Raw genomic sequence first — 19,600 nt, forward strand, 5'->3', positions numbered from 1 at the left:
TAAAGAGTCCAGCTAATCTGTACAAGATCAGCCTAAAGGCTTACATTTTATGATTGTGGAATATATGCTGTACGTATTTCCATCATTTTCATTCGCTGACCCAAGTTGTAATGAGATGCATGCAGCTGACAGTCCCCCAGTAGGGGTGGGGCTAGGCCTATTATAATCTCATTAAGGGCACCTGTGCAAAACAAAGCTGGCAATGACACTTTTCGTGCGATGAAAATGTATTTTTGAACCTCTGAGGAAAGATGCAGTGTTCGGACACTACAGGAAACCTTGCGCCTGCCATTTCACTACACTCAGTTGATCTTACTACTATTTGCAATACATTTTAATTCTCCAAAATAGTTTGTGCCAATCCATGTTATTTTCTGGGGAAAAAAACATCTTGCCACCAGGCAAGATGCCTGAATAATATCAACCCTGAAGATGGCTGTTTTTTAAATTTTCCGTTTGGATTGGTAGGTGCTTCTCTTCTCAACCAGAGTGTTCGAGGCGTTTTCTTCAATCTCTTCGGTTAAGAACTGGAACTGAGCTGTGGCTTTTGGTGCAACATCACGAACAACAGAGATGATACCACCACATTCCAACCACCACATCATCCACCAAATACTATTCAAGTGGCATTTATCCACCCCTCCATCCTTAAGAGGGCTAACTACTGGCAGCAAGACAGTTGATGAAAAGAGTCGACCAATCGACAAAGTAAAGACTCAAGAGTAGAGTAAAAGAAGAAGAAGTCGTCGGTAAGTATACGAGTGGAAACAAAAACACTTGTGGTAATCAAAAAGAGAACCAAAGAGAGGAAAAGGAATCGAGGATCAAGCCTACAATGCTCCACAAAGTAGAAAAGGAAAAGGCTTCAGCAGTGACTGACTGGCACACAGTTCTTAGCAGGAGGTCGGTTGTGGTCCTCTTTTGATTAGGGGTAATTAAGAGAGTACGGGGGAAAAAAAGCCCCAAACAAAGATGCATCTTTATGGAGCTCCTGCTAGCCTGGAAGAGTCACTCATTAGCCCAGCGGGGTAATTAGCAAGATGCCGCAGCCCTCGTTAAGGCAAAGTCATAATCGTAAACAAACGGTGGCTCGGCTGGTAGGTGGCACGGCTTCAGTAATGAACTGCCACTGTTTCTCAGCTGAAAGGACTTATCAAACACTCAAACGCATCACACACACATGCAAGCGTGCAAGTATGCACAAACATGAATCATGAATCGCACACAGCAGTACCATGTTTCTCTCTCACACACAAGCATTGCCGTAAATCACGAATGCACGCACATGCGCGCGCACACACACACACACATATACACACGCACACACACACACACACACACACACGCACACACACACACACACACACAGTAAATCCTACACTCTAACGGACACACACACACACACACACACACAGACATACACAAACATGAACGCACGCACATGCACACACATAGTAAATCCTACACTCACACACACACACGCACGCACGCACGCACGCACGCACGCACGCACGCACGCACGCACGCACGCACGCACGCACGCACGCACGCACGCACGCACGCACACACACACACACACACACACACACACACACACACACACACACACAGTAAATCCGGTCACACACACACACACACACACAGACATACACAAACATGAACGCACGCACATGCACACACATAGTAAATCCTACACTCACACACACACACACACACACACACACACACACACACACACGCACACGCACACGCACACGCACACGCACACGCACACGCACACGCACACGCACACGCACACGCACACGCACACGCACACGCACACGCACACACACACACACACACACACACACACACACACACACAGCTCTAACTCGTGGCAACTCTAAGTGCTTGGATAAAAGGCTCCCCCACCTGCCTGCCACCCCACCACAACACAACTAGCCACCTCCGCCGCCACTCTCAGCCCCTTAAAGCCGCTTTCTTCCAGGCCTTTAATCCGAGAGCAAAGAGTGCGGTCCCTGCGGCTGTGGCCAACAGCACGGCGACAGAGGCCTCTCCAGCCCGCCCTTTGCAGATGCACTCCCTTAATAACTAATTGACCCTGGCCAAGACATCGAAGATCACGGATCGCCATGACAATGCAGTAGCGATGTGTGTGTGTGGGAACACGAAAAAGAGGGAGAGAGGAAGAAAAAAAAACATGGGCAGTCAGATGGTCTAATGCTTCTTGATTCCATGAGCGCACATTCCGAGAATTGCAATGCGGCAGAGATGGAGAGAGAAGCGTGGACGTAGGGAGCGAGGAAGAGATTGTTCCATTCAGACTAATGCAGCATGCAGTACTACTCAGAAGTACGAGTGAGTGTGGGTGACTTGCTTCCCTATTTGCCTTTCAAAATTCCTCCCAGAAACGGTCAGCGCTGGCAATGAATGAACTTCAAAAGATATGGACAGCACTGAAAGCTTCACGCGTCAAACCTGCATGATCTGCGGATTCCTAGGTACAAAGGGAGAAAGGTATGCTCAACGGCAGACATGTGAACTTGTTTCTTGTGACTTGGACTTGAGTCACAAATTTGACAACTTGCAATGACTTGCAATGGATTGCATTTGTATGTGAAAAATGACATGAATGGTGGGCCAACAGTGTCAAATCAAAAATCTATGACGATGCTTTCCATTTGCTTGCACCAAGAAACACACAACACTGCTTCCTTTTGTGGCAAAATTGAAAATTGGTTAGTACAAAGATCTATGATGACGTTTTCCATTTGCTTGCACCAAGAAAAACATGACACTGCTTCCTTTGTGGCAAAGTTGAAAAGTGGTTAGTAGGAGTGCCGGTTGGCTGCACTGGAACGTGGCATTTGACAAGAGTCTCGAGAGGGAGGGAAGGGAGGGGGGATGGGATGGTCACTTTAAGTGCCGTGCCGTGTTGGGGTCAGGGATGACGAGCCCCAATTTTGTGTCCAATTAGGATGCTGTGAGATAGGGTGCACACAGTGGGTGTTATTATCAGTCACAGTGTGTTAGGCAGAAGCGCGCAAGAGGACCCCGAGGGGAAGATTTTTGGGGGAGACGGATCGGCCCTCAGTTATCAGCAATAGTGAGTCTTAGCGTGTGTGTGTGTGTGTGTGTGTGTGTGTGTGTGTGTGTGTGTGTGTGTGTGTGTGTGTGTGTGTGTGTGTGTGTGTGTGTGTGTTTCCGTGTGTATTTCTGAGTGTGTATCTGAGTGTGTATCTGAGTGTGTATCTGAGTGTGTGTCTGTGTGTGTATTTACGGTCATGCTTGTGTGTATGTGTAAAGAGAGAAAAGCATGTTACTGTGTGTGATGACACATTCATGTTTGTGTATACTTGTGTGTGTACGTGTGTACATGTGTGTACGTGTGTGTGTGTGTGTGTGTGTGTGTGTGTGTGTGTGTGTGTGTGTGCGCGTGTGTGTATCTGAGTGCGTGTCTGTGTGTGTATTTACGGTCATGCTTGTGTGTATGTGTAAAGAGAGAAAAGCATGTTACTGTGTGTGATGACACATTCATGTTTGTGTATACTTGTGTGTGTACGTGTGTACATGTGTGTACGTGTGTGTGTGTGTGTGTGTGTGTGTGTGTGTGTGTGTGTGTATCTGAGTGTGTAACTCAGTCTGTCTGTGTATTTACTGTCATGCTTGTGTGTGTGTGTGTGTGTGTGTGTGTGTGTGTGTGTGTGTGTGTGTGTGTGTGTGTGTGTGTGTGTGTGTGTGTGTGTGTGTGTGTGTGTGTGTGTGTGTGTGTGTGTGTGTGTGTGTGTGTGTGTGTGTGTGTAAGACAGAAAAGCATGTTACTGTGTGTGATGTTGGAGTGACGCATTCATGTTTGTGTATACTTGTGTGTGTACGTGTGTGTGTGTGTGTACGTGTGTGTGTGTGTACGTGTGTGTGTGTGTGTGTGTGTGTGTGTGTGTGTGTGTGTGTGTGTGTGTGTGTGTGTGTGTACGTGTGTGTGTGTGTGTGTGTGTGTGAGTGAGTGCGTGTGAGTGAGTGCGTGTGAGTGAGTGCGTGTGAGTGAGTGCGTGTGAGTGAGTGCGTGTGAGTGCGTGCGTGTGAGTGCGTGTGTGTGAGTGAGTGCGTGTGTGTGTGTGACTGCGTGAGAGTGAGTGCGTACGTGTGTGTGTCTGTGTACGTGTGTGTGTGTGTCTGTGTACGTGTGTGTGTGTGTGTCTGTGTGTGTGTGTGTCTGTGTGTCTGTGTGTGTGTCTGTGTGTCTGTGTGTGTGTCTGTGTGTGTGTCTGTGTGTGTGTCTGTGTGTGTGTCTGTGTGTGTGTGTCTGTGTGTGTGTGTCTGTGTGTGTGTGTCTGTGTGTGTGTGTCTGTGTGTGTGTGTCTGTGTGTGTGTGTCTGTGTGTGTGTGTCTGTGTGTGTGTGTGTGTGTGTCTGTGTGTGTGTGTCTGTGCGCGCGTTTGTGTGAGTGCACGCGCGTGCGTGCGTGTCCGTGCGTGCGTGTGTGTGTGTGTGTGTGTGTGTGCGTGCGTGTCCGTGCGTGCGTGTGTGTGTGTGTATGCATACATGTGAGTGTGTGTGTGCGCTCATGTATCTGCGTGTCTATTACCTGTAACACAGGCCTCTGCACCCCCAGTTGCTTCATGGTGTCGGCGTTAGCCAGGATCTTGAGCGGGTCGGACACCTTGGTCACCGTCTCAATCTCCTTGTTGATCTCCGTTCTCACCTGGGGGACGAAAAGGACCAGGATATAAGCAACTGGAATTCTTTGAGTTTGAAGATGCTTCACCCCTCTTTTGGAAATTAAAGCTTTGGCAGAACTGGACCCCTTCTTTGAGTTTAGAGATGCTATGCATCGCCCCTTTTTCCAAGGGGCAAATGGCATTCTCCCTTACTGCGCCCAGGCTTACCGTCTCTATAACAGCTCTCGGCAGCATATTTATGCAGATTTGTCAATGGTCTGAATGAAGACATTTTAGCAAAGGCGGGGAAGAAAAATGTTTGTTTACACAGCCAGAATACCTGGACCCCGTTTCTTGAAAGCATTGTTGATAACCAGTCAGAAAATTACTTGGTTCCCTATGGGAATTTGCATTGCAAACAAGTAAGTTGCTAACTTAGTTAGCAATAACATTGTCGAGAAACGAACCCCCGGCTATGTATAAACGGCACCCGCGACTCTTCACAGACATGGCCCTCACCTGGTTGAGGAAGAGGTCATTGATGTAGTAGGTGAGGAAGGTCCGCAGCTGGCACTGCTTGGCCTGGCCGGGGCCCATGCTCTGCTCCACCTCCTGGATGAACCTGGACCAAAAACAAACCAATATTCATTAGTGAACCTGATGAAGCAACAGCGAAATGTGTTGTTCACCTAATAAACTACCAGCAAAGAAGACCAGTGTGCGATGATTTCTCTCCTTTTCTTGGATTACTTCTACGGCACATCACCAGCACCTGGAATGGTTGTGCATAGGAATTTTAAAAATATATATGTATATTAGTTATTCCTAAAGATTGCTGAAGTTATATACAGCTACACCTCAGACTATTGGAATGTTCTGCCCAGGTGGACTGACGGGTGGGAACAAAGAGGTCAGTTGCCCCGGGGCCAGGGAGAGAGGGGCCCAGAATTCGGTCCCCATTATATTGTAAGCATTGAGAAGGTGGCTTTTCAAGAAGAGTCTGTCCCGGGTCCGGACAAAGCTGTCAGTGGCTCAACTTCCGCCCATTGTTTTTGTTCTTATGTTCCCCTATGAGGAAGTCGAGAGTATACTGTATACTGTATAGTGAAAAACCACAGTAGTATGCAATCTCAACCTAGTGTGATGGGGGTTCTGTGCACAGCTACAAGAAATTCTTAAAAAGCTGCAATTATGTATGTGTATGTGGATGAACCTTAAACACTTTTGCTTCCATCCTCTCAAGCTCAGCCTTTAGAGACTAATTGTAGGAGTTTAAGAATGCAAAGAAAGCTAATGGATGCAAATGAGTTCTGTATTTTTATGCAAACATATTTGGCAGCAACGATTGAAAAACAAGTTACTTCAAATGATGCACCAGTGACTACTGTACTGTATGTGCCAGAGAGACACAGTGCACTTTGACAAAGCGGTAATGATATCAGCATGTATGTGTGTGAGATGGGTGTGTGCCGTGGGCTGTGTTTCAGTACAGAACTGTAGTCTCAGTACAGTGTTACATCATGCCACTGCATGAGGGGAAAACATCCGCAATGCTGTCAATACAATACCGACCATGAGGTGAGTCATCCGGGGTCTGCTTTTTAAAGACTTTCAGCATGGCAATGCTCTTAGGATACTACAAATTGATAAATACTAGTGTCGCACCGATAGCGATACCAGTATCGTCCAGGCCCCCGATAGTGCACTAAAATGGTGGTATCGGTATCGGCGAGTACCAACAAATAGGGCACGGATACCATTTACAGATGCTCGTATGACACTTCAAAGCCATGATGGCAATGATGTTACATCCAAGTAGTAGCCTATGCAGCTCTTCATGTATATATACTGTATATAAATTTCAAACAGTAGTATCGGTATGGTATCGGTATCGGCCGATACTGCACAGTCTGGTATCGGGTATCGGTATCTGGGCAAAAAAATGGTATCGGTGCAACACTAATAAATACCACATTTTGGTCAAAGAGTTAGTGAAGTAGTGAATGGTCACTGCTCAGCTGTTTTGAAAGTGAGTAGAATTATCAGTAGAATTATCTGAGCAAAAAAAGGAAACAATCCGCACAGTAAAGCTTTGCACAAAACAAGACTTGAATTGTGTCTCTTTTTTTGGTCAAAGAATTAGCAAAAGAGGTCAGACAAATAGGTCTTGCAGACTTCTTTTAAATAACATTTTTGTAAGCCACCAACTGAGATGAGGTCTAACGTCTAGGCTCCATTAAAATGCCCCTCTAATTTAATCATGGTTATATTTACCAGGGAAGCAGATAAACTTTACTTTACCGAAAGGAAATTATAGTTTTCCGGAAAGCAAAGCTCATCAAGTTCTGTTTCCTACTACAGCATTTACAATGCAAATGAAAAAGTTTTCATAGCTCAATTGCTCTTCACTTCTGCAACTCCATTTTGCACTTCCCCCCAATAAAACAGTTTGCCTCTTTTACTGCTGAGAAAGGAAAGATAAGGTTACAAGATGAAGTATAAACTTCAGTCCAGCATGCCCAACCCCTGCACTTGATTTCCCAAGGATGGGACCCGTTCCAAAAGGCAAGGCTGGAGAGAGGACTGATGAGAGGAGATGGGACAGAACGTGACTTTGGGGCGTGAGGACAGGCAGGTTATTCCATGAGAGCAGAGCAGTAGCCAACAGGAGCTGAAGTACTGTAGGACAGTAGTACTCACACACACACGCGCGCGAACGCGCACACGCATGTATGCACGCAGCACGCACACGCCGCACACACACGCGCACACACACGCGCACACACACACACGCGCACACACGCGCACACACACACACACGCGCGCGCACACACGCGCGCACACACGCGCACACATACACACACACACACACACACACACAATAGAATGCAGGACTCCTCTCTCGCACGCACACACACACGTGAACGCACGTGCGCAGTACCGGGGGAGAGGGTGATTGATCACCCAGGCAGCTCAGCTAGTGACGCACCTTCAGCCTTGCAGCCAGAAGTGCTCGCCTCAGCAGCACTTCTATCCAATTAGGCGACCACAGGCGGAGGGAAGTGAGCCGTGTGAGTGAGCCTGCATGTCTGTGAGTCTGTGTCTGTGTCCGTGTGTGTGTGTGTGTGCGTGCGTGCGTTTGAGAGAGTGAGACTGAGTGAGAGAGAGAAAGAGAGAAAGAGAGAAAGAGAGAGAGAGAGAGAGAGAGAGAGAGAGAGAGAGAGAGAGAGAGAGAGAGAGAGAGAGAGAGAGAGAGAGAGAGAGGCATGTTTGTGTGAGAGAGAGACACGTGTGTGAGTGTGTGTGATAAGTGAGTGTGTCCATATATGTGTTTAGGCATGCATGTCGGTTTTTATCTCAAAACAATACCACACCAACGACAGGAGCAGCTGGCAGGTATCTGCGTGCATGTAAAGTACCATACGCTCAAACGCCGCCAAGCGAGCCTTTCATCGGGAGGACTCTCGGTAATGACATGCGACCTCGCCGGCATATTCATCATACTTTCTTCTCTCATACGCTGTACATCTATGACCCTCAACATTCATTATGCACTTTCAACAAGCCATTACCATCAGGTTCACTTTTTTTTTTTAATAAAGTGCCTCGTCTGAGTGGAGGAGACAGCACCCGTGAACATGGGCCAGACATGAGCACCGACTCAGCATATGAGCATGTGTTTCACGTCTGAAAGGCTCCATTATTTTTTGCGCTATTGTCCTGCGTTTTCTGCGGGTTACTCTGCTGTTCTTCTCAGCCTGTGTGGGACTGATGGATCTTGGCCGTGAGCGAGTAATATTGGCGGGCGGCTGCTGTGGAGATGGACGAGCAAAGCTAACGGATGGACGGATGGGTCTGAAAGGCGGCGCGGCGCTAATGCAGGAAGTAATAGCCAGCGGGGTGGGGTGCTTTATAGCTCCGTAGGCCGCCATCTGGCAGGGAGCTTTAGCAGTCCCTGACCAAGGGCTCCTCGCGTCGTCTGGACGTCAGGCCGGGCCAGGCCGGGCCTTGTGATCCAACTTCAGATCTATGCCACTACTTTACTTTGGACTCCACTCTGCATATAAAAGCTGGCAATCAACTTTTTCTGAGTTTAAGGTATAAAGAGAGTATAAGGCAGCTTGGGCTTTGGGATCCAAGCCTAGCTCTATGCCGTTTTACTTGGACTCCACTTTGCAAATGAAAGCTGGAAATGTTGAATGCTCAACTTTGTCCATTTAAAGATTTTTAAAATTATTTTCAATACATTTTTAAATTCTGGGCTGGGCCTCAAAGTTTAGCGCTTATGCCACTTTGCTTGGACTTAATTTTAAAAAATCATTATGAAATAAGTATAGAGCAATTTTGCAAATGTTGGGAAGCCTCTTTTGTACCACACATCAAGAGGATCACACTATAGAGCTTGAAAGTTACGTCATTTCCCTCGATTTCATGGGACCTCAACGGCGTTTTTAGCCGATCGTAGCATGTCATCCAATGGCGGTATTAAAATGATATTTAGATCTTCACATTTTTCATGCAGACGGCCTTGGAACAAAACATTGATACTTCTGCATGAATAATCTTTATCTAGCCTCTTAAACAGCATATTTGTAGCCCAGCGCATGTAATGACTGAGATCGGAAGATATTTACTCACTATCAAGTTGTCCCGTGAAATGCGGAACTAAGGGGCGGGACTTTCAAGCTCTATGCTGTGCTCCCCTTGGTCCCCGCCGTGATGTCATACTGCCTTGTGTAGTGTATTATGTGGTTGCCTAGTGGCCATGGTATTGCGTTGTGTTGGGTCTGTAGTGTTATCTGGCCAACAGAAGTATTTGACCTCCAGAGATATTATAAACTGTCTCGAACACAAACTGAGAATGCAAGCTTTTCTGTTCCATTGCTTTCCATGAGCCCGCCCCACACAGTGTGTGAATATGTCTATGTCCTATCTCCTAGGTCTCTTTTATATAGTGCAGTGCAGAAAGTACAAAATAAGATGTATGTATGTAGAGTATGTGGAGTGGTGTCTTTTGAAGTGGAGTGATGGAAATTCAGGCCAACTACTCTGATTGCATTAGACTACTGCTTCACACAAAAGACATGACATTGAGGTCAAAGAGGGGTGAACTAATAAGAGCAGATGCATAAACGCAGACACACGCACGCAGACTGACACACACACACACGCGTGCGTGCGCGCGCACACACACAGACGCACGCAGACAGACACACACACACACACACATATAGACACCGACACACGCACAAACACACACACGCACATACACGCACATACACACACACGCAAGCACACACACACACACACACACACACACACACACACACACACACACACACACACACAGAAGTAGTGCTAGAACATAAGACAGGTCCTCCTCCTCTGTGTGTGCTCCCTGTGCTGTGTGCCTGATGACAGCAACATGACTCTCATGGCTGGAACAATGTACAGGACATAATGGCCAGCAGCAGGTAACACACGCAGTCGACTAAGAGAGATTCATCACACACACCTGCAGCCTTTCACACAGACACATTCACACGCATATACACAGAAAACATGCACACACAAACATGTATACAGAGAAGCAAAGACACACACGTACGCACGCACACACAGTATATTGTACACTGCATACAAACATGCACACAGGCAGACACTCAGACGGATGCGCACACAGACGCACGCACAAGCACACGCGCACATACGTAACCAGTGGCACATTGCCTGGTTTCTAGCCCCATATGATTAATAGGCTGTCCATGCAGTCTCTGACAGCTTGCCCGGCAATCACAAGTTCCCATATGGAACGCACAACTGTCATAGTCTCACGGTATCATTTGTGCAAAATTCTAACTAAATTTGTCATTTGCCTAAAAATGTCTGGCTGGTCCTCCCTATGCAACAAACGCCAATGCTGATCCTACCTTGTCCATGGAATCCATCTTGACACTTAACCAGCAGACTATTGTTAAAATCCTGTTTGCTGCACTTATATTGTCTTTATATTGTGTGTAGAAAGTTTAGACGTTTGGAAATTGCCTGTAATGAGGAGGAAATGGCTCTAAATTAACACCAGCCAACCGGCCAAATGCTGGTGAAATTACATTTTGGCTGGTAGAAAACACCTAGCCTGGCTCTCACGCAGACCCTTCGTGCTTTGTGCATCTTCGTTAAACTTTGTGCGCTCGCACGAGGTAGGTAACAACCATCGTGAGAACCAGGTTAGAAAACACCTACTTGCTAGCCACTTTCACCCATTAGTGAGTGTGTGTTTGGCTGGTAAGAGCAACATCTACTAGCCATTTTGGCTGGTGTTAATTTAGCGCCCGGGAGGAAGGGATATTGAGGTAGGCAACACTGCACGCTGTAGCTTATTCACTTTACCAAAAAAGTTTGGTTTTGATTCAACACCAAAAGGGCCCATGTTACTCCTCTATTTATCGAGTTGCACTGACTACCGGTGGCTGCCTGGATCAAACGCTAGGCCCTGACCCTTGCCTACAAAAGTACCTCAGGAACGGCCCCAGCGTATCTGAAGGACATACCAAAGGCTGTATTATTCCTGCCAGAGAGTTTCCCTACTCCAACACAAACCGTCTAGCCTTGTATTGCCTCCTGGCTCACTCTAACCGATCCCAGTCAAAGCTGTTCTCTCTCACTGTCCCTCAGTGGTGGAACAAACTTCAAGGCAAACAACAAGGCCAGGGTCATCTCTCTCCACCTTCAAGAAGCAAGTAAAGACTCTTCGGTTTTGTGACTATTTACTGCACAAATGCTTGAGCTGGCCCAGACCTGGAGTGCACTCAAGACATGTTTGTGTGTTTAGTTGTGTGGGTGTGTCTACTCAAAATGTCTGTATACTTAAAAAACAATCACACAAAAACCACTAACTCTACTAGACATATGCATGTATTGTTCTGTATATTTCCTGTGTACTTTGCATCTGCTACTGTTGTATGCTAAAATATCCTCAATTGTAAGTCGTATCCTCAAGGTGTCTGGCAAATACAGTGCCCTCCATAATTATTGGCACCCCTGGTTGAAATGTGTTAAAAGCCTTAAAATAAATTCAGTGTTTATTGCAGAAGAATACTGTCACACTGAAAATTGTAGGAAAATGTAGCCTTCAACTCAAATGAATTGTAGAGAAAATAAAAAAATCCCTGACTAAAAAAGAATTATTTTTCATTATTATATGGTTGTGACGTCATCTGTCGAATGCTCCATTCATTTCAATGGGGCTCCCCAACGTTCGGACGTCTGTTATTTTTCGATAACGGACGGGTTGGTCTATAACAGACCGCTGTCAATGGCAACAAGACTTTTCACTGCTAAAGCGACTTTTCAACAAGACTCTAATCAGCTGCTGTGATAGACAGCACCCGTTGTCCTGGCTACCGCTGTCAATGGCAACAAGACGTTCACTACTGAAGCCACTGGCTTGTATACAAGTCAGTGGCTAAAGCGAATGTTTCATATCACTCCGCAGGGTGTCCGGTCTTTTGTCACTCTAATCAGCTGCTGTGATAGACAACAACTGTTGTCCTGGCTAGCCTACCTGTTGCCTAGCGGTGTGCCACAACGGCACTGTTTTGTTTTGCGCAGCAACAATCTTAACATTAAATAGGTCTAAAGAAATGTCCCCGCATGTGTGAATCATTTAAGTATATCCATATAATAAGCGGGTTAACTTTCGGCGAGTCGGTCGCTTTGTGGAATAGCAGCACTTCAGAGAGAACAAGACCCCTCCGCTCCGCGTCGGGGTCTAAAGATTCTCTCTGTCGTGCTGCTATTCCACGGTAGCGACCTTCTCGCCGAACGTTAACCCTTACTTAAATCACCTGTTCCACAATTATTGGCACCCTTAACAATTCCCAGTAAATAAATATAATTGAAGCATTTCTGTCATTTCTACAGTAGTTTACAAAGTTTACCAGAGTATGTAGGAACACTTAATTAGTAATTCATCACTTCCTGTTTCCCTGGGGTATAAATATGAAGTGACACCGAGGCCATTTCTCTTATCCACTCTTAAACATGGGAAAGACAAAGGAACACAGCATACAAGTGAGGCAGATGTGCGCCGACCTTCACAGGTCAGGCAGAGGCTACAAGAAGATTGCCACTCAACTGCAGCTGCCCATATCCACTGTGAGAGGAATAATTAAGAAGTTCAAAACAACTGGAACAGTGGTAAAACAAGCCTGGACGAGGACCCAAGTTTTATTTTGCCACCACGCACAGTGAGGAGGATGGTAAGAGAAATCAAAAGATCTCCAAAGCTCACTGTTACAGAATTACAACAAATGGTAGCATCCTGGGGGTCACAAAGTCTCCAAATCAACCATCAGGCGCTGTCTTCTACACGCCAACAAGCTGTTTGGGAGGCATGCACGGAGAAAACCTTTCCTCACTCACAATCATAAACGCAAGCGTCTGGAGTTCGCCAAGCGGTATTGGGGCTTCAACTGGGACCGTGTGCTTTGGTCAGATGAGACCAAGATTGAGCTTTTTGGCAACAAACACTCTAAGTGGGTCTGGCGTACCACGAAAGATGCGCATGCTGAAAAGCACCTCATACCCACTGTGAAGTATGGGGGTGGGTCAGTGATGCTGTGGGGCTGTTTCGCTTCCAAAGGCCCTGGGAACCTTGTTAGGGTGCATGGCATCATGAATGCTTTGAAATACCAGGACATTTTAAATCAAAATCTGTTGCCCTCTGCCCGAAAGCTGAAGCTGGGTCGTCACTGGGTCTTTCAGCAAGACAATGACCCTAAACATATGGCCAAATCTACACAGAAATGGTTCACCAGACACAAAATCAAGCCATCTCAGTCCCCTGACCTCAACCCCATTGAGAACCTGTGGGGTGAGCTGAAGAGGAGAGTACAGAGGAGAGGACCCAGGTCTCTGGATGATTTAGAGAGATTCTGCAAAGAGGAATGGCTGAAGATCCCTCTTTCTGTCTTTTCCCATCTTGTGAAACATTATAGGAGAAGATTAGGTGCTGTTTTGTTGGCAAAAGGGGGTTGTACAAAATATTAACACCAGGGGTGCTAATAATTGTGACACACATTATTTGATGTCAAATAATTATTTCTTTCTGTGGGATTTTTTCCCCACTGAATAAATGCACTTGTATTGAAGGTTGGATTTGTCTCTTTTTTCCATTAAGGTCCCATATTATTTAGAAAAAAAATAAAATAATTGGAAGCTAAAAAACACATCTCAACCAGGGGTGCCAATAATTATGGAGGGCACTGTATAATGCAATGGACTGTAATGTTAAGCTAAAGTTTAATGCACCATGTCAATGTTAATGCACCATGTCCACACTAACATAACATGGCCTCTCCAAATCTCTTCAGCAGTGTTTCCCAACCTTTTTGTCTCGCATACTCCCTAAGCCTTTTTGTCATACCACAAACACTTCCTCACTCATTCTCCATACCTCTTCCTTTATCTATCGCAATGTGACTGTGCTCCGTAACATTTGTTGTTATTAGATTTCTCCCCTGCAGTGGGCTCACACACCTCTAGTCAGCGGTATCACTGCTGTACAGCACACAGCCTTCAGACGGGAAACCCAACAGGTTAAGACCTGTGGCCCATTTGGAGAGCCCCACAGCAAGAGGCCTACTGGAGACACCGAGGTGATGTGACTTGACGGGTGTCTGACAAGCATAGTGGGTGAGGAGGAGGAGGAGGAGGAGGATGAGGAAGAGGAGGAGGAAAAGGGGGAGAAGAAGGAAAACAAGGAGGAGGAAGAGGAAAGGAAGATGATGAGGAGGGAGAGGATGACAAGGCAGAGGAGTACAAAGAAGATGAGGAAAGGGGGAAAAGGAAAAAGAAGAGGTGAAGAGGAAAGAAGAGGAGGATGAGGAGGAGGAGATTGAGGAGGAGGAAAGGGGAGGATGACAACGAAATGACAGTAGCCCAGAGCCATAGCTGATGAAACATGTTCATGGAGATGTCAGATGGCACGGTGACACAAACACACACACAGACACAGACACACACACCACAATACAACCCAGGCAATGTGCCAGTCTGGTTAATAAGCAAATGTGTTGTCCTCCAGCATTTCAACTCCTCTGGTACCAACCATCTATCCTCTCTCCCTGCCTTCCTTCCTTCCCACACAAACACACACACGCACGCACGCACGCACGCACGCACGCACGCACGCACGCACGCACGCACGCACGCACGCACACACACACTCCTTTCAATTGACTGGCAGCAGTTACAAGAATTAGATATTCTAAAAACATCTCAGAATGAAAAAAAGTTCTGAACATCAAATCAAATGAAATACTCTTAGACAGTAATGTTTACAAAACAATAGTAATAGTATCAGTAAAAAGGGGCAAAAGCATAAAATGAAAAATGAGTGAAATGGAACTGAAGTGTTGACACCATTTATTGTTTGGGAGAGGACCTGTAACCTGTATATACAACTTGCCAAGTCATGGGGTCAGGAGAACAGAAAGTGTGAGTGAGTGCGTGAATGAGTGTGTGAGTGTGTGAGTGTGTGTGTGTGTGTGTGTGAATGCGTGAGTGTGAGTGTGAGTGTGAGTGTGAGTGTGAGTGTGAGTGTAGTGCGTGTGTGTGTGTGTGTGTGTGTGTGAGTGTGTGTGAGTGTGAGTGTGAGTGTGTGAGTGTGTGAGTGTGTGCGTGAGTGCGTGAGTGAGTGAGTGAGTGTGAGTGTGTGAGTGAGTGTGAGTGTGTGAGTGAGTGTGTGAGTGTGTGAGTGAGTGAGTGAGTGAGTGAGTGAGTGAGTGAGTGAGTGAGTGAGTGAGTGAGTGAGAAAGAGAGAGAGAAAGAGAGAGAGAAAAAGAGAGAGTGAAAGAGTGAGACAGTGAGTGTATGCATGCGAGACCGACAAACGGAACCGAAGAGTGCAAAGTCTGGGAATGCGCGCGCACATGTGTGCGTATGCGCGCGCGCGCGCGTGTGTGTGTGTGCATGCATGTGTGTGTGAGTGCAAGAGGAGAGAGAGTAGCAGGGGGTGCATAACTCAACGGATAATAAGGGGATTACTGCAGATAATTACAGACCAGTTCCAGCACTTTCTTCAGGGAACATACGTGTGCGTGCACGCGTGTGTGTGTGTGCCTGTGTGTGTGTGTGTGTGTGTTGGCCAGAATGATGGGGTCCAAATGGCAGACGTAATTGTTCATCGAGAGGCAATCTTCATCTGTCCCATGCCTAATGAGACTGACACGAGACTGAGGGGTGTGTGTGTGTGTTGTTTGCGTGTGTGTGTGTGTGTTTGTGTGTGTGTGTGTGTGTGTGTGTGTGTGTGTGTGTGTGTGTGTGTGTGTGTGTGTGTGTGTGCGTGTGCGTGTGCGTGTGCGTGTGCGTGTGCGTGTGCGTGTGCGTGTGTTTGCTTTGGGGTGGGTGGTGCGATCTGCCGAGGGTAACAAAATAAAGAATGATGATCATAACCCAAGACAGGAGTAAACAAGCGTGTGTGTGTGTGTGTGTGTGTGTGTGTGTGTGTGTGTGTGTGTGTGTGTGTGTAGGTGTGCGTGTGTGTGTGTGTCTACATGCGTGTGTCTGTGTACATGTCTAACGGTCTACACTGCAATGCTAATACAGATGGATTCGCTCCATTATGTGGTCGATGCGTCTCCCCGCATGGAGAACATTTCAAACGCATGCAAGTGTATCGCCGCGAGCGAGAGAGCGAGGGCCGGTGTGCTATCGAGCGCAAAATTCGTCCTCCATCGCAAATTTGTTCTTGCTCGCATTTTTCCTTATCATTCAGAAGTCTACTTGTTTTAACCAGAGCTTAAAATGACCATTCCTATGGATCACCATAGGCGCAGGGAGGCAATTGTGTTGCTGTGGACACACGCTGTAGATGGTTTCCTAAATCAGTGTTTCCCAACCTTTTTCTTAAGGGACCCATGTTCTTACTATTGTAAGCTTTGGTGACCCAACCACGCGAGCGCCCGCACGAGACCAATTCGTCTTTGGTCAAATATAGAATAAATGTTTAATGTAGCACTTACAATTTGTTGCTTCTATGCATTTATTAGTTAAATGCTTTGTCTTTTATTCAACATGGGCTATATATAAAATGAAACCCCTTAAAATCAAGAGGGCTCCGCGACCCCCTGTGGATCTTTGGCGACCCATAAGGTGGGTCCTGACCCATAGGTTGGGAACCACTGTCCTAAATGAACGGCATTGAATCCCCAGTGGAAAGAAACGTCTGAGCTAGACTCATGTTCTTGCCCTCTTGTCTCTCATTTAAAACCTCTCTCCATCAAAATATGTATATCTGTTGCTGTTCTCTCTCTCACACAGTTTCCTATTCCTCTCTCTAGCTCATTGTCTTCCTTTACATTACATTACATTACTTTACACATAGCTGACGCTTTTTTATCCAAAGCGACTTACAGATACTACAGGCTATTGGTTACAGTCCCTGGAGCAATTTTGGATTAGGTGCCTTGCTCAAGGGCAACTCAGCCATGGATGGAGGTGTAGGGGGAGGTAGGGGCGGGATTTGAACCGGCAATCCTGTGATCTACAGTCCAGCTCCCTACCCACTACACCACGGCTGCCCACGGCTTCTTATCTCTCTTTCATTCTTTCTTTTTTTATATCTCACTGTCTGTCTTCCTTCCTTCCTTCTGTCTGTCTGTCTGTCTGTCTCTCTAGCTCTCTCTCTCTCTCTCAACTCTCCCTTGCCTCCCCTTACACATTGCCTGGGTAGTCATACGCAGAAGCCCAGTTTATTAACAGCGCCTTCCCTTACACATTGTCTGGGTAGTCATACGCAGAAGCCCAGTTTATCAACAGCGTCTGTCATTGATTGCCCTACAGATTCTAATTAACTGTCATTACGGAGCAGATGTCAGTGCCTTGGGGCCTGGTGCGATTGTGTGTGTGCGTGTGTGTGCGTGTGTGTGTGTGTGTGTGTGTGTGTGTGTGTGTGTGTGTGTGTGTGTGTGTAGGTGTGTGTGTGTGTGTGTGTGTGTGTGTGTGTGTGTGTGTGTGTGTGTGTGTGTGTGTGTGTGTGTGTGTGTGTGTGTGTGTGTGTGTGTGTGTGTGTGTGTACCCTCCCCCATCCCTCTCCTCCTCCCTGTGTGTTTGTGCGGAGTCAAGTCAAGACAAAACAACATGCATGCACCATTCATCAGTCGGCAAAAAAGATGAACAATTAAAATCTCCACGGCAATTACGCCGCACAGGTTAAACACATAAAGACACGCGCACGCTTATTTTGCCACCTTTTTTTTTCGCCTCACAGGCTCATTAATCATGGGGTGCAGCAGCACAGTTTGACACTAAGCATTTTCAAACTGTATTAAGTGACTCCGCGGTCTGATAAAGCAGGGAGAGGGAGAGGGAGAGGGAGAGAGAGAGAGAGAGAGAGAGAGAGAGAGAGAGAGAGAGAGAGAGAGAGAGAGAGAGAGAGAGAGAGAGAGAGAGAGAGAGAGAGAGAGAGAGAGAAAGAAAGAGAGAGAGAGAACCCCAGAGAAAGATACACAGAGAGATACCCTGCTAAATAAATAAATAAATAACATTTATTGTTCGCATTACTTTAACCTCTGACACGGTGCAAGATTAGTGGCGCTTGTAAGAGCCATATTCAAAAGCGTGTTATGGATGCTGACGCTTCCAAAGTACAAACAGGCCTGTAATCACGAGGCCGATGGTACGCGCACGGGGCCAAGGTGCTGGTGATTTATATTGAGCACAGTGGCGGCATGAAGAGGAGTCATCTCTCTCTCTCTCTCTCTGCTCTCTTCACATCTCTCTTTCTGTATGTGATTACTTGCTCTCTCTCGTTCATTCTCTGTCTCTCTCTGTCTCTCTCTGTCTCTCTGTCTCTCTCTCTCTCTCTCTCTCTCTCTCTCTCTCTCTCTCTCTCTCTATCTCTCTCTCTCTCTCCTCCTGCCCCTCCCCTCCCTCTCTCCCTCCCTCTCTCTCTCTCTCTCCAATCAGTGGGATATAATAAAGATTTGACGCATCGCATCCCTTAATGGGCTTTATGTCGCGTGCCGCATGGCGTCTGCTTTTAATACAATACCTGCTGCCATGGCAACTTTGCTTTTTAATGATGTACCGCCCGCTACACAACTACTAGAGACAGCAGATCAGACAGAGAGAAAAAAAATCTAACAAGGAATTGAATGTGTACACACAAGTAGATACACTAAAATCAATCAAGAGTACACAAATAAATCTTGAACGTGTATGCTGATAGGCCCTGCCGTGGCCAACGGGAAGAGTGCTCGCCTGCCATGCCGCCGACCTGGGTTTGATTCCCCAGGCCGGGGTCCTTTGCAGACCCCTCCCCATCTCTCTCCCCATTCGCTTCCTGTCCACCTCTCAAACTGTCCCATCATCAAAAAACTCATAAAAGACAAAAAAATCTTCAAAAGTGTATGCTGATGAAGATATAACCCGTTTCTATTCCCTCCAGCATCCCCTGATAAGGTATGCATAATGTAACATCACATTTACAAAGGGTTTATTACTAGGTAATACCAAGCTGTCATAACCTGTAGGAACCACTAGATGGCACTGTGTCAGCTTGGTGCAGGGCGGTACTGTAGGTGTCTCTGCACTGCGCCATCTGGGCAGACTGCAGACCCCCATGCAGGCAACCCCAGCGGAGGGGAAAATGCTCTGAAAAGCGGCATTAACTTTCCATTTAGCTGGGCTACAATCTAAACCCTGGCTGCCGTGAGATGGGTGATGTGCTTAGCTATTCTTTCTTTTGGTGCTGCAGGGAAAAGAAAAAGATGGAGATGTGGATGGTGGAGGAGAGAGAGAGAGAGAGAGGGAGAGAGAGAGGAGAAAACAAGGATGGCGAGCCCACACACACGCCCACGGGCCAGGACCAGAGCGGACCCCCTGCCGTCTGCTGTGTCTCGCAGACCCCCCCACCACCACACACACACACTCACACTT

The 19,600-nt window shown here is 46.8% G+C and overlaps 1 protein-coding gene across 1 annotated transcript in view; it reads right to left on the minus strand.

Annotated features, from left to right (window-relative positions):
- Positions 1 to 19,600, minus strand: part of exoc4 (exocyst complex component 4) — a 230,914-nt gene that overhangs the window by 85,161 nt on the left and 126,153 nt on the right. Inside the window, exons 11-12 of the mRNA XM_063218022.1 lie at positions 5,177 to 5,279; positions 4,585 to 4,701 (exon numbers count right to left, since the gene is read on the minus strand). Coding sequence (XP_063074092.1) covers positions 4,585 to 4,701; positions 5,177 to 5,279 — 220 coding nt within the window. The remainder of the gene's footprint in view (positions 1 to 4,584; positions 4,702 to 5,176; positions 5,280 to 19,600) is intronic.

Source organism: Engraulis encrasicolus, chromosome 15 (assembly GCF_034702125.1).
Source record: "Engraulis encrasicolus isolate BLACKSEA-1 chromosome 15, IST_EnEncr_1.0, whole genome shotgun sequence".
Classification (NCBI taxonomy): domain Eukaryota; kingdom Metazoa; phylum Chordata; class Actinopteri; order Clupeiformes; family Engraulidae; genus Engraulis; species Engraulis encrasicolus.